Source organism: Piliocolobus tephrosceles, chromosome 17 (assembly GCF_002776525.5).
Source record: "Piliocolobus tephrosceles isolate RC106 chromosome 17, ASM277652v3, whole genome shotgun sequence".
Taxonomy (NCBI): domain Eukaryota; kingdom Metazoa; phylum Chordata; class Mammalia; order Primates; family Cercopithecidae; genus Piliocolobus; species Piliocolobus tephrosceles.
This window is the reverse complement of record NC_045450.1, coordinates 54,570,864-54,588,022: the sequence shown is the minus strand read 5'-3', so window position 1 is coordinate 54,588,022 and position 17,159 is coordinate 54,570,864. Positions and strand designations below refer to the sequence as shown.

Here is a 17,159-nt window from a genome sequence, read left to right as displayed (position 1 = left end):
AGAGCGAGACTCTGTCTCCAAAAAATAAGAGACGTCTATTAAGACAGCCAGGTGAGGCTGACAAGTAGGCAGTTGGATAGGAGGAACCTGGAGTTAAGGCAGAAGTTATGGCTGGAGATGCACATTTGGGAATCTTCAACATACAGATGATGTTGAAAGCAATGAGATTGGCTGGGATCAATCTCATTGAGTTTTGAGAGAAGAGAGTTGATGATTTACCTCTGGGGCTCGACAATGTTAGGAGGTGAAGATGAGAGTGAAACGCAGCGGTCAGATCCTTTTGTAGTTCCTAAGTGTGGTGTTTGGGTGTTCACGTGCATGTGTGAGATGTGCCACCCTTGAACCTTGTTATGATGGCAGTACATTTTCCCATCTGACATGCAACAAACAAAAAACCAGTGTTCAGGGATGCAGGAGAGCTGAGTGTGGTGTCCTGAAAGCCAAGCGAAGAAAGTGTTTGAAGATGCCAGGGGCAGTAATCCCAGCCTGTAAAGCCTGTAATCCCAGCATTTTGGGAGGCTGAGGAGGGTGGATCACCTGAGGTCAGGAGTTCGAGACCAGCTTGGCTAACATGGTGAAACCCCATTTCTACTAAAAATAGAAAAAATTAGCCAGATGTGGTGGTGTGTGCCTGTAATCCCAGCCACTAGGGAGGCTGAAGCAGGAGGATCGCTTGAACCCAGGAGGTGGAGGTTGCAGTGAGCTGAGATCACGCCATTGCACTCCAGCTTGGGCAACAAGAGTGAAACTCCGTCTCCAAGGGGGGGGGGGGGGGGGAAGAAAGTGTTTGAAAGAGGGAATGATCAGGTATGTCAAATACTGCTGACAAGTCAAGCAAGATAAGGCCTGGGAAGTGACCACTGGACTTGGCCGTGTGGAACCCATTCGTTGATGACATTGACAAAGCACCATTTCAGTAGAGTGACGTGATGAAAGCCTGATTTGAATGGGTTTGAGAATGGAAGGAGAGGAATAGAAATAGTGTGGAGGAGGCTGTGTGATCAAAGAACAAATTTTTAAAAAGAGATCAGACACATTAAAACAAATTTATATGTCAATGGAAATGACTCAGAGAGAGGAAAAGTTTTGATGCTGACGACAAGGGGGTATCTTTGAAAAAGTCAAAATGCTATGTTTCTATATTTATCCCCTCCAAAACTCAAGTTGAAATTTAATCCCCAGTGTGGCAGAATTGAGAGGTGGGGCCTTTTAAGAGGTGACTGAGGGCCAGCCTGGTGGCTCACACCTGTGATCCTACCTAGCACTTTGGGAGGTAAGGCAGACAGATCACTGGAGCCCTGGACTTCAAGACCAGCCTGGGCAACATGGTGAAACTCCATCTCTACAAAAAACGCATCACTTAGCCAGGTGTAGTGGGGTATACCTGTAGTCCCAGCTACTCGGGGTAGGGACTGAGGTGGGAGGATTGCTTGAGACCGGAAGAGGCTGCAGTGAGCCGTGATTGTGCCACCGCCCTCCAACCTGGGTAACAGAGTGAAATCGTCTCAAAAAAAGAGTAAGACCACTAGTGTTGCTGTTGAGAAACTATAGCTATCTTTTGATTTCTAGAGTCCCTACCCTGTTCTCAGCAGGGATAAATGATATTTTGGTTCTCTTCTAGGCTTAGATGGCTGCAGAGAATTTGTTTCTTGTAAGTTAATAGAGTAAGGCTCTTACCAGCTTGGAGTAGAGAAGGACAATTCCTTTCTTATTCTGGACACTGTACTTAAATTATGTAACTGAGATTGCATCAGATTTTCTGGCAGCCCCATACTACTGTAGTCTCATCTTCAGATCAGTATTTTGCCCACATAAGCTGTTTTTTTGAACCAAAATATATAATTTGATATTTATACTTATTACATTTCATTTGGTTATTGCTCATTTCCAGTGCTGTTGAAGTCAATAAACACCAAAAGACAATTTTTTAAAATTTTTTTCCTTTTCTTTTTTTTCAGACGGAGTCTCTGTTATCCAGGCTGGAGTGCAGTGGCATGATGACAGCTCACTGTAGCCTCAAACTCCTGGACTTAAGTGATCCTCTCACCTTAGCCTCCTGAGTAGCTGGGACTACGGGCATGTGCCACCATGCCTGGCTAATCATTTTGTTTTGTATATATGAAGTCTCACTTTGTTGCCCAGGCTGGTCTTGAACTCCCAGCCTGGCTCAAGTGGTCCTCCTGCCTCGACCTCCCAAAATGTTGGGATTACAAGCATGAGCCACCATGCTTGGCAAATAATACTGTATTTAGAACAGCAGCATTGTTTAAAAAAAAAAAAAAAAAAACCAAAACATATATATAATCATAACAACTCATTTATATATATATATGTATTTAAATGTATTAAGAATTGTCACTCCTTCATAGAATCAACAGATACTGTCTATATTTGATAAGAAGGTATAAGTATACTGTCTAAAGCAATGTCTTTTAAGATTCAGTTAGACACAATTTTCAGGATACCCATGTATCTGTATTAGCACTTATTATTTTTCTTTTTTAATATTTTTCTTCCTTTTTCCTTTCATTTAAACATTAAAAAAAAAGAGAGACAGGGTCTTGCTATGTTGCTCAGGCTGGTCTCCAACTCCTGACCTCAAGTGATCCTCCTGTCTTAGCCTCCCGAGTAGCTGGGATTACAGAGGTATGAGCCACCGAGCCCAGTGATTTAATATTTTTCTTTAATTTGACTCACTTTTTCCTTCACTCTGGTAGGTAGACACATTATTATTTTTTATTTTATATTTTAATTTTTTATTTTTTTCGAGATGGAGTCTCGCTCTGTCGCCCAGGCTGGAGTGCAGTGGCCGGATCTCAGCTCACTGCAAGCTCCGCCTCCCAGGTTCACGCCATTCTCCTGCCTCAGCCTCCCGAGTAGCTGGGACTACAGGCGCCCACCACCTCGCCCGGCTAGTTTTTTTTTTTGTATTTTTTAGTGGAGATGGGGTTTCACCGTGTTAGCCAGGATGGTCTCGATCTCCTGACCTCGTGATCCACCCGTCTCAGCCTCCCAAAGTGCTGGGATTACAGGCTTGAGCCACTGCGCCCGGCCTATTTTTTATTTTTTAGATGGAGTCTCGCCCTGTTGCCCAGTCTGGAGTGCAATGGTGCGATCTCCGCTCACTGCAACCTCCACCTCCGGGGTTCAAACGATTCTCCTGCCTCAGTCTCCCAAGTAGCTGGGATTACAGGCACCCGCCACTGTGCCCAGCTATTTTTTGTATTTTTTAGAAATGGGGTTTCACCATGTTGGCCAGGCTGGTCTCGAACTCCTGACCTCAAGTGATCTGCCTGCCTCGGCCTCTCAAAGTGCTGGGATTACAGGCGTGAGCCACTGCGCCCAGACTATATTTTTTTTCTATTACACATCAAAACACTTATACATGTAAGTTTAAAAATAGTGTTTATCCATGTACCACAGGTAGTTGTGTACCACACTCTGATATGCCCTAATTTAGAGATGTAGAAATACCACCAAAAGAATAAACAGATTGTCTCTGGGCATGGGACTGAGGGATTGGGAGACTTGGTTTTCATCAAAAGCACCTCCATATACATGTATTGCTTTACTAAACATGAAACATTTAAATTAAGTAAAACAAAAATTCTGTCACACTGAGTCACTTATACTCTGCCTGACAAAATGGTAGGCACAAAATAATTACTCAGAAATATGTTGATATTTCACACCTCCTCCCTAATGATTTTATAATTTCAGCCACATACTCATGCTGCTCAAAACTGTCATTCATGCACACAATTCCATTCACAAAGTTTGAGGAAAAAAAGACAGCTATCCACTGCAAAATGAAAACTTTCAGTGTTTTATTTTTGACTGCAGCTGTTTACAGAAATATAGTTGCGAGTATACAAATGTTCCAATAGAAGCAAAATATCTTTTTAATATTTAACAAGTTATCACAGATAGCTAAAAACATAGATGCAAATGAAATTCCCCCAGAGAACCAACTGAAAATATCTGGTATCAGTGCTCTGAAATCCCAACTATGAAAGCCATATACACAAAAATGTAACCCTTATATCATTGCAGGACAATGGAAGAAGGCAGTTCAGTGGTTGATCAGTGTGCTCAAGCAAATAAAATTAAATAAAAATTAAAAATGGCAGAATGGTAGCTAAACCGCTTGAGAACAGGTTAATGAAATTATTGATAGTATACTTAAAACACTAAGAAGTGAATGAAACTCAGTTAAAGTTGTCAAAAAATTAGCAATTACTTGGAGCTTATCAATTAAAAGGAAACAATGTGAGTAGATACATTCATTAGATCAAAAGAAATTAGATCAAATTCACTGGAATCAGTCTGTAACTACTTAAGTCACAATGACTTCTGTGCAGGAAAGGTTTTTACTGGACACAGAAATCTGATTCCAAGCCCACTCTTCAACAGCAGAGATTTTGTGTGTGTGTATGTATGTGTGTAAGTGTGTGTATATGTTGTCCTGAGGTTCATCAGCTAAAATAATAATAATAAGCAATCCCTATAAAATATTTCAAACCAGGCAAATGACTTCTGGAAGAGAGAGAAAGGAAGGGGAGAGGGAGGGAGAATATGAGTAAGCAAGCAGGGTCATATGGTTAAACACATAATTTTTTAAAGGATGATATTACAAGTGGGAGTCAAAGAGAACTGTGGTAGAATGTTTTGGGTACAGGAATATATTATGCAATAAAGTGGGGAAAAGAAAAACGGAATAAGAAGGGAGGAATGTAGCTAGAGCAGCTCCCAACAGTTTGCCTATGTATTTGCCAGCACCAAAATTTGTAGAGTAAGCCACTTACATTTCCACTGCAAGTATTAAGGAAAGACAGCAGTGATTTTTATAAAGTGAGTATACATTTATTTTTATTCTGAAATGTGAATTTTTCTTTCACGAGTTAACTAACTGGTAATTTGTAAACAGTGGGAAGAAGATTAGAACAATTATGGAGGTACTGAATTACACAAGGAGATTAAAATGAAATGAATCAATCTACCTATCTTGTGGTTAGTTTATATTTACCATGATGCATACACTTGAGAAAGGAGAAATGCCCAAATTGTATAATGCATTATCTTGTTTATTATTTATTTTAGTAAATAATTCTTGTCTGAAACATAAGCTCCAAGGATAGCTATATCTCTACTGATAACTTAGTTCTTACACAAAGCAAGCTACTTTTGAAGAAGTTTTACCTATTAAAAAAATAAGGTGCCATGTTGACCTGGTCAGCCATCTTGTTTACTATCTCAGATACAAATATAAATACAAGGAATGATGATTTTGTTCCGAGGGTTGGTCTAGCCAGAGCAAAACTGTGGTCTGCTGGTAAAGTACTAGGCAATGAAAAGAAAGCTTGTATTACATTGCCCATAATGTACCCATTTTATGGATAAACAGGAGACTTTAGCACCGGTCAATTATATTAGCTACTTAAATGTCATAACAATTAAACATAGAACACTGCACCTATATATTTAAATCAGTCATTTAATGTAAACTTTTTAGTAAGTGGTAGGAAAATGCCAAACTAAATTAACTGAATTATCAAGAATTAGACTAATTGTGTATGTACATAAAATACACTATATCTCTATAGGCAGTACTGAGAATAAATTATCCTTGCCAATAAAAGATTATAGATAACCAGGTTAAGCTGAATTTACATAAAGAACAATGTATAACTGTATCAGTCTCAGTGGAAGAAAAACTCTCTACATCTCAATAGAGTCTTAGACCAGTGGTTCCTAAACTTTAAAGTGTGCATCAGAATCACCTGGAGGGCTTGTGAAAACAGATTGCTGGGCCCTGTTCCAGAGTTTCTGACTCAGTAGGTCTGGGATGGGGCCCAAGAATTTACATTTCTAACTAGCTCCCAGGTGATATTGATACTAGCTGGTGGGCTGAGAACCATACTCTAAGAACCACTGGTTTGCACATACTACATATGTAGAAAAAGATATATTGTAATGTTCTTATATACATGGCACAAAATATATAGAAAGACAACTGGTTTTAATGAATTCTCAAACATGTAGTTAGCAAGCTGAATGTTTCTAAAATAATGTGCTAAAGTGTAATCATTTCCCCTTATAGTAATTATAGTAAATTACATTTCAAAGTCTTAAGTCCTACACAGTCATTTTAGAAAAATCCATATAACATTTATACCAAGTTGGCTATCCAAAAGAAAAGGGACATAATATTCTAAAGAGTTAAGATGAATTCATTAGGAAGGAATCATTACTATACAGCATTCTTGGCTTCTTTGGAATGATTAAAGTGCATAATATCAATAGGGTATTAAGAATATTGCATAAAAGTTTGCAGTCCTCAGTGCCACTAACAGTCACAGAAATACTAGCATGGGGAAAGCAGCCCTATCTCGAAGGTACAACTATCCTGACCTGTTGCTGATGGCTCTTTCTTCAAGCACCACCACCATGGTAAGGAGCTGGAATACAGGCAAAATTAACAAAAACCAAGGCACTCCATCCAACTTTATCTGATCAAAAGGAATTATCTTAAGTCTGGAGGGACTCAAATATAACTTTTTTCTCATTTCCTTTGACACTTTTTTTTTTTAGGTAAATGAACTGAGGACAGACAAGAAGTACACTGACATAAACAACTTTGCCCGGTCTAGTTTAAAAAAAAGTGACATAATCAGGCTTTACCTAAACTATGTTTTAGTGATTTATTCCCATCTAATTAACATCAAAGAAAATGCTTTAAACACTTTCTTCCTGAAATTTACACACATCTATGTGCATGGAGTTTCACAGATGCTAAAATTCTCATCAGTATTCAGATAAGACCTACCATTAGCTGGTTGAGATGAAGACAAACTTAATTTATATAAAGCTTGAACAGTCTAATTCTGTAATCTTTTACCCTCTCCCAAAGAAACAATTCTAGTAATGTACCTTTTCTTTCATTCTTAAGCCAGAGGGAAGAAATGGAGAAAAGAAGGTTTAAATGGAAAAAGTGAAAGCTGGGACCTATTGAAACTATTTGTTTATGTGTTTTTGGAAATAGTGAAAAATAAAATTATAAATGATAAAAAGGCACTTTTCCATAGCATTTGATCTAGATATAAAATATTAATTTAAAAAATTTCCTGAAAGAGAAAGTAGAGTAAAAATATAATTTTGTTAATAAATGAGGCTAGAATGGCATAAAAATAAACAGGGATTAAAGAAGTAATTAGGCCAGATGCGGTGGCTCATGCCTGTAATCCTAGTACTTTAGGAGGCTGAGGCAGGTGGATCACTGTGTTAGGAGTTCGAAACCCGCCTGGCCAACATGGCAAAACCCCATCTCTACTAAAAAATTTTAAAAAAATTAGCTGGGCCTAGTGGAGGGTGCCTGTAATCCTGGCTACTCGGGAGGCTGAGACAGGTGAATCACTTGAACCCGGGAGGCAGAGGTTGCAGTGAGCCGAGATCGCACACTGCACTCTAGCCTGAGAGACAGAGCAAGGCTCCGTCTCCAAAAAAAAAAAAAAAGTAAAGTAACTAGAGCACTGGGACCATCCACAAATGATTCTGATATTTATTACATCATGAGCATTATATCTACAATTTTGCTCTAGTGACACTAACAAGCAGAGAAGAAAACCTCTTTTTAATACATGTTATGAGGTGCATAGGCAGTTATTTTTCTAACCTATGGTCTTTCTTCATGGAGTCCCTCCACACAGTCTAAGGCATGCAGATATAAGACAGCTGTCTTGGTTAGGGATAAAACCTATGGTCATAAAGCAGAGGAAAGCTAATTAATTTTAAAAATCAATTAGGAAACATATTGGAAGAGAAATCTTCATCAGAAAAATGAAAAATTGTAAGATTACTATGTATGGTGAAAATGTATAACCATGGTGACTTTCAGTCTTTAATTATTAAATCATTTTATCCTGGTCATTATTTGTTGATGCATCTAACAGATTCACTTTCCTAAAACCAGCATTTATAAAGGCTTAAATGGTCAAAAAGAATTATCTTAGTTCTTGAGGGACTCAGATACAACTTCCTCATTTCCTTTGATACTATTTTTCCTAGGTAGATTAGCTGAGGTTCTGATGGGCAAGAAATGCACTAGAATAAACTTCCAAACTACAGCACATGTGATATTACAAAAAATGAAAATAAAAGGCAAGGAAGGATGGATGGAAGGAAGGAAGGGAGAAAGGAGGGAGGGAGGAATAAGGGAAGGAGAAATGAAGAAGGCAGGCAGGAAGGGAAGAAAGAAGGGAGGAAGGGAGGCAGGGAGGGGAGGAAAGGGAAGGAGGAAGGAAAGTCCTTCATTAATACTTCTTCTATAATAAAGCCCTTAAAAACTTGTTCTTTTTTTTAAAACGATTTGTTTTAAAACAGATTTGCATTGGCTAAATAACACGATACTTTAATCATAAAGGTAACATGATCAAGCTTAGAGGCAAAATATGACTTCGAATGATCTTCACCCATGTTGGTGTGGATATATAATGGAATGACAATAAGGAATCACACACATACACACACACAGAGAGAGAGAGAGAGAGAGAGAGAGAGAGAGAGAGAGAGAGAGAAGCTCCAAGCATTAATGTGAGTTGCTGAAAGCAAGAACAATTAAATGTAACAATATAAAGAAGAAAAGGTGGCTCACAGTTTATTTAGGTCCTTCTGCCATAAATACGTTTAATAAATTGTTGTTTCTATGGCCTTTGCTGGCTCACTGAGTCTCTCCCATATGTAGCTATAACTTGTAACAGTAATCAGGAAATTGCATTATTAGCACAAATATCAACCACTGAGCTTCAAAGAAGATGAATACTCTTTGTAGCCAAACTGTATTTTCAGAACGTTGTACTTAACATTGACCTTTAGGGGTAAGGAACATTTAACAATGTAAAAAAAAAAAAAAAAAAAAAAAACAAATCTATTATTATTGAACAAGAATATGGTAGCATAGCACAGCCCTTGTATAAATAACCACAAAATTTATGAGAATAAAAATCGGGTTTTCTGCCTCCATCCAATCAAACCACTACAGTTCAGGTATATATTCTGTCCTAAACTTAGATATTATAAAACAGAAAATTGGTCCCAGTGACTTGGCATTGCCAATCAGCATTTGATAACAATAAACCCCTTACTAAACCACAGAAGTCAGCACACAAGCCAGTTGCCACTTCATCCACAGTTCTGTATTAACAATCATCCTAATTAGAACTTGGTGAACAGATAGATTTCTTTAGTCTCCTATGTAATCTCTTAGAAAAAAGTTAAGAAAATTCAAAAATAACTTACAGATTTTTATTTCTACTACTTCTTTTTATACCCGCTGGGTTTGCTTTGTCTGAAATTTCAGACAACCCTACTTTAGGGTTAGAGTTTTACATTTTCAAACTGAAGCACTGGATTGTGTGGCTGATCCTCCTCATAACCTGAACTATACTGGGTAATTTTTCCCAATAGGGGCTGGGGAAGAAGAGATACACTGAGGAAAATACTTTTGGTTCAGAGAATTTATAAAGTAGCTCTGGATATTACAAGATGGGAAAAATGTTATTAAAATTACAAACATGGGTTTTCTTAGTGTCTTTATAAATAAAAGGCATAGAATACAGAAAGCCAATTAATAATAACAATAACAATAATAAAATATTAAATATATAGTGAGCAAAGACTGAATGGCTCATTCTTGTGAAACACCATTTGACGCAATTGCCTCAATGGGTTTCCTGACTCTGACACTTGGCTGAGTGAAAGCTCCAGCAAACACACAGTAAGCTGCCTTTAGCCCACTACTAACATCAAGGAACTGCCTGATGGAATGGCCACAGATGAACAGGTCATTTGTTTCAAAAGATACTTAAATACTCAATAAAGACATAACAAACCCCACCCCCCCTCACTGTTATCAGACGCCACGTTGTGGTAGAACATCAGACAAACTCACAAATTTACCACAAAAATGTGTGGCAAAAAAGAATAGTTTATATATATGTATATATATAAATTTCTATATTTATGCCAATGTACTCACTCAGTACAAATAGCAAAATAGTATACCATTTCCTAAATACAAAATATAGCTTTCCAAAAAAATGAAACACACATTAGATATAAACCATCCAAAACTTGAACGATTGAAAACTGTATTCAAAATTAAATGACCCAGAGTAGGTCTCTTTCTGAAAAGTTCCCTTCATATCGGCAAGAAGCCTGTACTACTGAAAACGTATTTCAATGCCTCTCAATCAGAGAGAGAAAGAAAGAAAGGGGTGGAGGTGGAGGGAAGAAAACGTGAGAAAAAAGAGAAAAAGACAAAAGAGCACATTCAAAGAACAAAGGAAGATCATCACAAAAAAAAAAAAAAAAAGAAGGAAAAATCTGGCTGTATAAACAAAACCAACACCACAATTCCACACAGTTCAACTAAATGTACAGGATAGGAAAAAAAAAAAAAAAAAAAAAAAAAAGAACAGAAAGTTAGCCTTCAACAATTAACAGGTTATTTTTTGTACACTTAAAAAATAAATGAAACGGACAAGGATACCAAAACATTATATCAACACATAGAAGCCACACACACGTTGGCCTTACACTGCATTGACAGCTTTCCACATGCCAAAAGGAAAATGAGATATAAGCATGTGTCCAGACACAGGTGGTAGTGAGAAGCAGGCATCCCACGGGTGGCAACAACGCCCAAAACTGTATAACTAATGCTACAACTGCCAAGTTCTGGAGTGTGTTATTTTGCTCTTTATAGATGTAACACAAGTTAATTCTTCATTTTAAGTCAATGATATGACCCTGTAAAGCCTAAGGCTTTTGGGAACCATCAGGTAAGTGACCACTTCAAACTGTAAAGCACTGAGGTGACAAGTGAATTTATACTCACTGCAGATCAGGGAGAAGTGATGTTTCAAGAAATTTTAGTTTGCCTTTTTTTAAAATTAAAACTTATACTGTTTCCTATTAGAGGGAAAAATTTGAAGACTTCAGAACAGCACCGTTCATGGGGAAAAATGTGTTGTTTCTCAGGAATTAACTCCCAATAATTCCTAAGACAGTACTTTCTGCCCTGTGCTGCAGGACTGCTAGGTCACCCTAGATAAAAGTGGCCAAAGATGCTACAGGGTCATAAAAGCCAGTAGTATATCAATAGTTCTCTAAAGTAAAGTGAAAAAGAGGTGAAAAGTAATATAGATGTATATAAAAAGGGAACACCAGCCTAAGACTGGGTTAAGAATAAAACACTCAAATTTTTCTGTCAATTTAAACTACTGTAGGAGGATATCAGAACATAATTTATCATATATTATCCCCTTCATTTTTTACAGATAAAGATAATTATTTTTCTATGCACAGTTATGGCTAAACCCCTTAGTAGAAACCCAGAGAACTAACAACTCTCTGAAAAAATAAAATCAATGGTATTCCAGCTGTTCCCAGTTTTCTAAGTGTATCATCTGCCTTTGTGTTAAATCAAGAGTTCTTTTACCTGCATATACAGTTTACTTGTTAGAATGTTACCCCTTCAGTTTCTCCAATAAAACTGAAAAAAGATTCCTTCACTTTGGCCAACAGCTGTGCCTTTCATATTGAAAAAAATCACAGCCTTAGTTACTATTGAACTTTACTTTTTCAAAAGCCATTACTTGACTAAAACAATGCAGGAAAGAAAATAATGAAGAACGAAAGTAAACATGATATATTATTTTCTAATAGCAATAATAACTGAGTGGTCCAGCCTTTAATTTAAACTGTACGTTTAAGGAAATTGCGCCTAGGAAAATAATAACAATTAATTCTGCCAGCTGGAAACTCAAATAGATTCTCAGTCATCACTGTTATTAGGAATATAAAATATGAAGATGTTAACATTGGTGGTTAGTCACTGCAACAAGCAGCATAGGTGTGCTCTTTTGCAGTCAGAATAAAATCTATCAGTTTACTCAAATAGAGTTTTTCATATTTTGTTTTGTTTTTAAAGTAGTAATTCTCATGGAACCACAAGATCTCAGGACATCTTGGAATCAGGATTTTCTTCATGGAATTTCTAAAAAAGAGAAAAAGTTTAATGTAACTTACTAGGGAGGGAAGTATTTATAAAGTGTCTGACACCCTGAATGATCCTAAAGTATATTATGGTACTATAAGTAAAACTTTTTCATATTTGATCTTCCACAGACTTTTCTGACTCAATATTTATTTCTGGAGGAAGGGATCAATGAGGCATGATTATATCCAATATATAGTACAGAGGAAACACATTGTGCATACTCATCAGATATTTTGTTATTCCAAGGCAAAGAAGCTCAGAAGCAGAAGGAATGTCCAATATAGGTTGAATATCCCTTATCTAAAATGCTTGGGATCAGAAGTATTCACGATTTCTTTTTTGGATTTTGGAATATGTACATATACACAATGAGATATCTTGGGGATAAGACACAAGTCCAAACATGTAATTCACTTCTGTTTCATATACACCTAAAAAGATCTATCACAGCTGAAGGGAGCTGGGAGAATCTTTTTTTCCCTCAGGGACACCAAATAAACTGCATGTTGTGAGCCTGCATTTTGACTACGACCCTATCATATGAGGTCAGGTGTGGAATTTTCCACTTGAGATGTCATGTCAGCACTCAAAAAGATTCGGATTTCAGAGCATTTTGGATTTTGGATTTTTGGACTAGGGATGTTTGGTCTGTATTAACTATATGACCATAAGCTATCATTCAGAATAATTTTATTCAGAGTAAAAAAGTATCATCTTGTGAGAAAGCCACATTTTAAAAGTTCAGAACTAAACTACTATTACTTAACCTAAATCTGTTAAGAATAAAATTTGATGCTTTCCAATAAGAAGCCAAAATGCAATACTTACATATCCAGTTAAAAGGAGCCAGTCAAGTTGTTCCCTTGGTTTTGCAACGAAACAAGCAAATCAATCTTTTCGATGTTCTGGTTGGTGTTTATAGAGGATGCCAGTGGAGAATTCTCTGGCATTTGCTGAGAAAGAAGTGTTGTCACAGGTGGCTGGCCCTCATTTTGTGGTTGGCCTGGCTGACTTATGGCCATCAACTGATCAGGCAATGTAGCTGGTCCAGAGGTTAAAAGCTGACTACAGTCTGCAGAGACATTGAAAATAAAGGTATCTGGTTAGCAAAGACTCATGAAAAGATATTCGTTGTTGGGGAAAATTCATTACTGCATTCTCCTTGTACATTACTAAAAGTTAGGCACTTGACAGTCCAAGAAAAAGGTTTTCACAGATTGGCACTGGAATTCATCTTAGGTTTCCTTTAAGCAGTCTAAAAATACAACTTTGCTTATATATCCAAAGTCCTATATAAATTCCTTGGTATATTAACATTAAAGATGGGTTTCTTTTTTTTTTTGAGACGGAGTCTCGCTCTATCGCCCAGGCTGGAGTGTAGTGACCGGATCTCAGCTCACTGCAAGCTCCGCCTCCCAGGTTTATGCCATTCTCCTGCTTCAGCCTCCTGAGTAGCTGGGAATACAGGCGCCCGTCACCTCGCCCAGCTAGTTTTTTTGTATTTTTTAGTAGAGACGGGGTTTCACCGTGTTAGCCAGGATAGTCTCGATCTCTTGACCTCGTGATCCGCTGGTCTCGGCCTCCCAAAGTGCTGGGATTACAGGCTTGAGCCACTGCGCCCAGCCTAAAGATGTGTTTCTACCTCCTTAGAAACTACTGACTTCAATTGGCTAAGATATTATCTGTCATTCTTACTTCGTTTTCCTTTTAAGTTTATAGCTTAAAATGGCAAACACACATTTTTATACATTGCCATATTTAATCCTCCCCCAATCCATGTAAAGTATGTAATATTATCACCATTTTAAATGAGAGAATTGAGACCAATAAAAGCCAAATAACTTGTACAAGATCTCATAGTCTATACGTGATAGAATTCTAACTACAATCTACACTCTTAAAACAACTGTACAGGACGGATGCGGTGGCTCACGCCTATAATCCCAGCACTTTGGGAGGCCGAGGCCAGCAGATCACTTGAGGTCAAAAATTCGACACCAGCCTGGTCAACATGGTGAAACCCCGTCTCTAACAAAAATACAAAAATTAGCTGGGTGCGTTGTGCAAACCTGTAATCCCAGCTGCTCAGGAGGCTGAGGCAGGAGAATCATCTGAACCTGGGAGGCAGAGGGTGCAGTGAGTCGAGATTGCACCACTGCACTCTGTTTCCTTCTAATAATAATAATGACCAATTAAGTAACGAAAAATTAGAGTTTCTTACTATTTTGAATGCCAAATAAGAACATTCCTGATGTCTGCTGAGATGAGCCAGGAGAATTCTGTAGTTGGTTCATTGTGCCTCCTGCTGTGTTGTGAAATAAAGTAGCCTGTGGCTGAGGCGAAGATGTGGCTCCTTGAATTCCAGGCATGTTGTTCTGAGGGGAATAAAGAGGAGACTGTTGCATATCTTGTTGATTTATACTGGTCTGCAAGGCAGACATGGATGCTGGAGATAAGAAGAGTGTTACTTGCTGCTCTTGAGAACTAGGTGACCCTTGTACCAACTGAATCTGAGGAGAGCTATGGAACAAGGGGGTCTGTGATGATTCCGACTGGGTAGGACCTGGGTTCTGAAGTGAGGAAACTGTGGACTGACTCTGAAATTGCATGGGCTGTTGCTCTTGATTCATTGGGGCCATATTACTTTGTTGGTGAAAAATTGACTGGTTCTGTTGCTCCTGATTAGCCATTGGATTTTGATTTGGGGTGAATATCATGTTTGGTGGTGGTTGCTTTGGAGACGCCATTGTAGCCATGGTATTCTGATTACTGAATAAAATGCCCTGTTGTTGCTGCTGCTGCTGCTGCTGCTGCTGTTGCTGCTGTTGCTGCTGCTCCTGGGATGGAGAGTTACTCTGCATGGCAACTATTGAGTGCTGTGACTGGAACATGGTTCCTTGTTGGCTTTGAGGCATTGGATTAGGTGGAAGGGAGCCCAGGGACACCTGAGGCTGAAATAAACCCTGCTGGGGGGGTTGTGCCTGTTCTTGGGAAAGCATAGGGGTCTGGATGTGTGATATTGGAGCTTGCTGTTGGAAAGCAGCTTGTTGTTCAGTGTTTGATGTTGACTGAAGTGGAGAAATTGAGTTCGGTGCTGCAAAAAATGCTTCTTGGGCTACTGTGTTAGTCTGAAGATTATTCATGGGACTCTGGGAAAGAAATATGTTGGTTGACTGCTGGTCTTGAGGAACTGAAGAGCCCTGTAACACAGCAATGGTACTTTGAGAGTGAAACATTGGAGGCTGCATTTGTTCAGAGGAGGTTGTAGAAGTCTGACTGTGGACAATAGGATTTGGATTATGAAAGAGAGAACCTTGAGTTTCCTGGGAAAGATTCTGAGCGTCGGCAATAGGATTTTGAGGATGAAAAAGTTGGGCCTGTGAATGAGAAGACTGCTGCAAAAAGTTTCCAGATTGAAGTGACATCATCTCATTCCCTTGCTGGAATAAACCATTACCTTGTTGCTGGGTACCACTATTCTGAACACTCATCATACTTTTTGTGGATGAAAAAAGGTTAACTTGAGGTTGATTGTCCCCACTATGTTGCATTTGGACCATGGTCTGAAAGACACTGTTCTGAATCTGTTTTGCTTGTGTTCCAGTTTCTTCTCCATCTCCTGAACTTGATGTCTGAAACATGGTAGTGCCAGGGGTTGCAACCTGCTGTGTGGTGGTTGTAGAAGTTTCATTTCCAGAAACTGCAGGAGGAGAAGAAAACAATTCACACTGCATTTGCATATCCTCATTGGTAGACAATGCACTCATCATGTGAGAAGTCTGCTGGTAAACTGGCGATTGCTGAAGGTTTCCATTTGCTGAAGCAGTTGAAGGGAATAATTCTGACTGAATCTGGGCAGCTGCCTGGCAGATACTCTGTTGCATCTCCATCACCATTGCGGCTGAAGATTCCATCACTTGCTGTTGTTGCTGCTGCTGCTGTTGATTAGATAACGTGTTTTCAGACTGTGGATGAACACTTTCAGCTCTTCCAGGTAATAAATTATCTGGTCTGGTATGGACTGTTGGCTCTGTTGAGGAAAACATTCCAGGGCTTACACCACTCTGAATTTGACTGACTTGTTGAAAAATATCTGCACTAAGCTGCTCTTGAACATTCTCATTACCATCTGGAGCAGAAAATAAAACTGAAGATAACTGTTGCTGTGCCTCTAAAACTTGTTGGACCAAGTCAACACTTCCACTGCTGCCACTAGCAGTACTGCCTGTAAAACTCCCTGCTTGCAGCTGCTGAATAGTATTCTGAAGCTGACTCACACTATTTGGTGATGGAAAAATATTTGATGAAATCTGCTGCTGTAAAGTCTGTGCTTGTTCTTGTAGTGGTGACTGCTGCTGTTGTTGTGACGCCTCAGTCAGTTGTGACAAATTAACCACTGTGCCATCTGACTGTAATACCTCTCTAGACTGAGTTTCTCTTGTCTGAAACTGTGTAGCCTGCTGCAATAATGCATCGCTGTTGGGCAGCTGACTAGAAGCAGAAACTGCTGGAAAAGTACCAGGCTGTGAGATGTCCTGGGTTTGAATAGTTGTCAGGGTCTCTGGGTTGTATGCCTTGGGCTGAATCTGCTGCTGTTTTTCATTTTCAGAAGGTAGGTGGGAAGATGATGGTGATGAAAAAGAGCCATTTCCTGCTATGTTTGAGATGTTTTCTAATGCTTGCTGAGTTGATCCGACTGTCTTTGTAGTCTAAAAAATAAAAATCCCCAAATAATATGAATATATAAACATTAAATAAGTTTGTAACATACATCAAAAATCACCATTGTTTGGCCAGGCGCGGTGGCTCAAGCCTGTAATCCCAGCACTTTGGGAGGCCAAGGCGGGCAGATCATGAGGTCAGAAGATCGAGACCATCCTGGCTAACAACGTCAAAACCCGTCTCTACTTTTGAAAAGACAAAAAATTAGCCGGGCGAGGTGGCAGGCGCCTGTAGTCCCAGTCACTCAGGAGGCTGAGGCAGGAAAATGGCGTGAACCTGGGAGGCGGAGCTTGCAGTGAGCGGAGATCATGCCACTGCACTCCAGCCTGGGCGACAGAGAGAGACTCCGTCCGTCTCAAGGGGGGAAAAAAAATCACTA

General features: G+C 38.9%; 1 protein-coding gene and 1 non-coding gene across 11 annotated transcripts in view; one reads left to right on the top strand and one right to left on the bottom strand.

The window, feature by feature from the left end:
• Positions 1 to 274: 274 nt before the first annotated feature.
• On the top strand, positions 275 to 379 carry LOC111541510. The gene has a single exon (XR_002731282.1). It is a non-coding gene; the product is annotated as a small nucleolar RNA U13 (small nucleolar RNA).
• Positions 380 to 9,497: 9,118 nt separating this feature from the next.
• The window catches only part of NFAT5 (nuclear factor of activated T cells 5), a 121,949-nt gene continuing 114,287 nt past the window's right edge, over positions 9,498 to 17,159 (bottom strand). For 6 of the 10 annotated variants that reach the window (XM_023210294.3, XM_023210297.3, XM_023210298.2 and 3 more), the window contains 3 exons: positions 14,280 to 16,767; positions 12,887 to 13,130; positions 9,498 to 12,055 (listed from right to left, as the gene is read on the bottom strand). In XM_023210294.3, coding sequence (XP_023066062.1) covers positions 12,895 to 13,130; positions 14,280 to 16,767 — 2,724 coding nt within the window. In that variant the 3' untranslated portion in view covers positions 9,498 to 12,055; positions 12,887 to 12,894. The remainder of the gene's footprint in view (positions 12,056 to 12,886; positions 13,131 to 14,279; positions 16,768 to 17,159) is intronic. The other 4 variants (XM_023210299.2, XM_023210300.2, XM_023210295.2 and 1 more) reach the window with 3 other exon arrangements.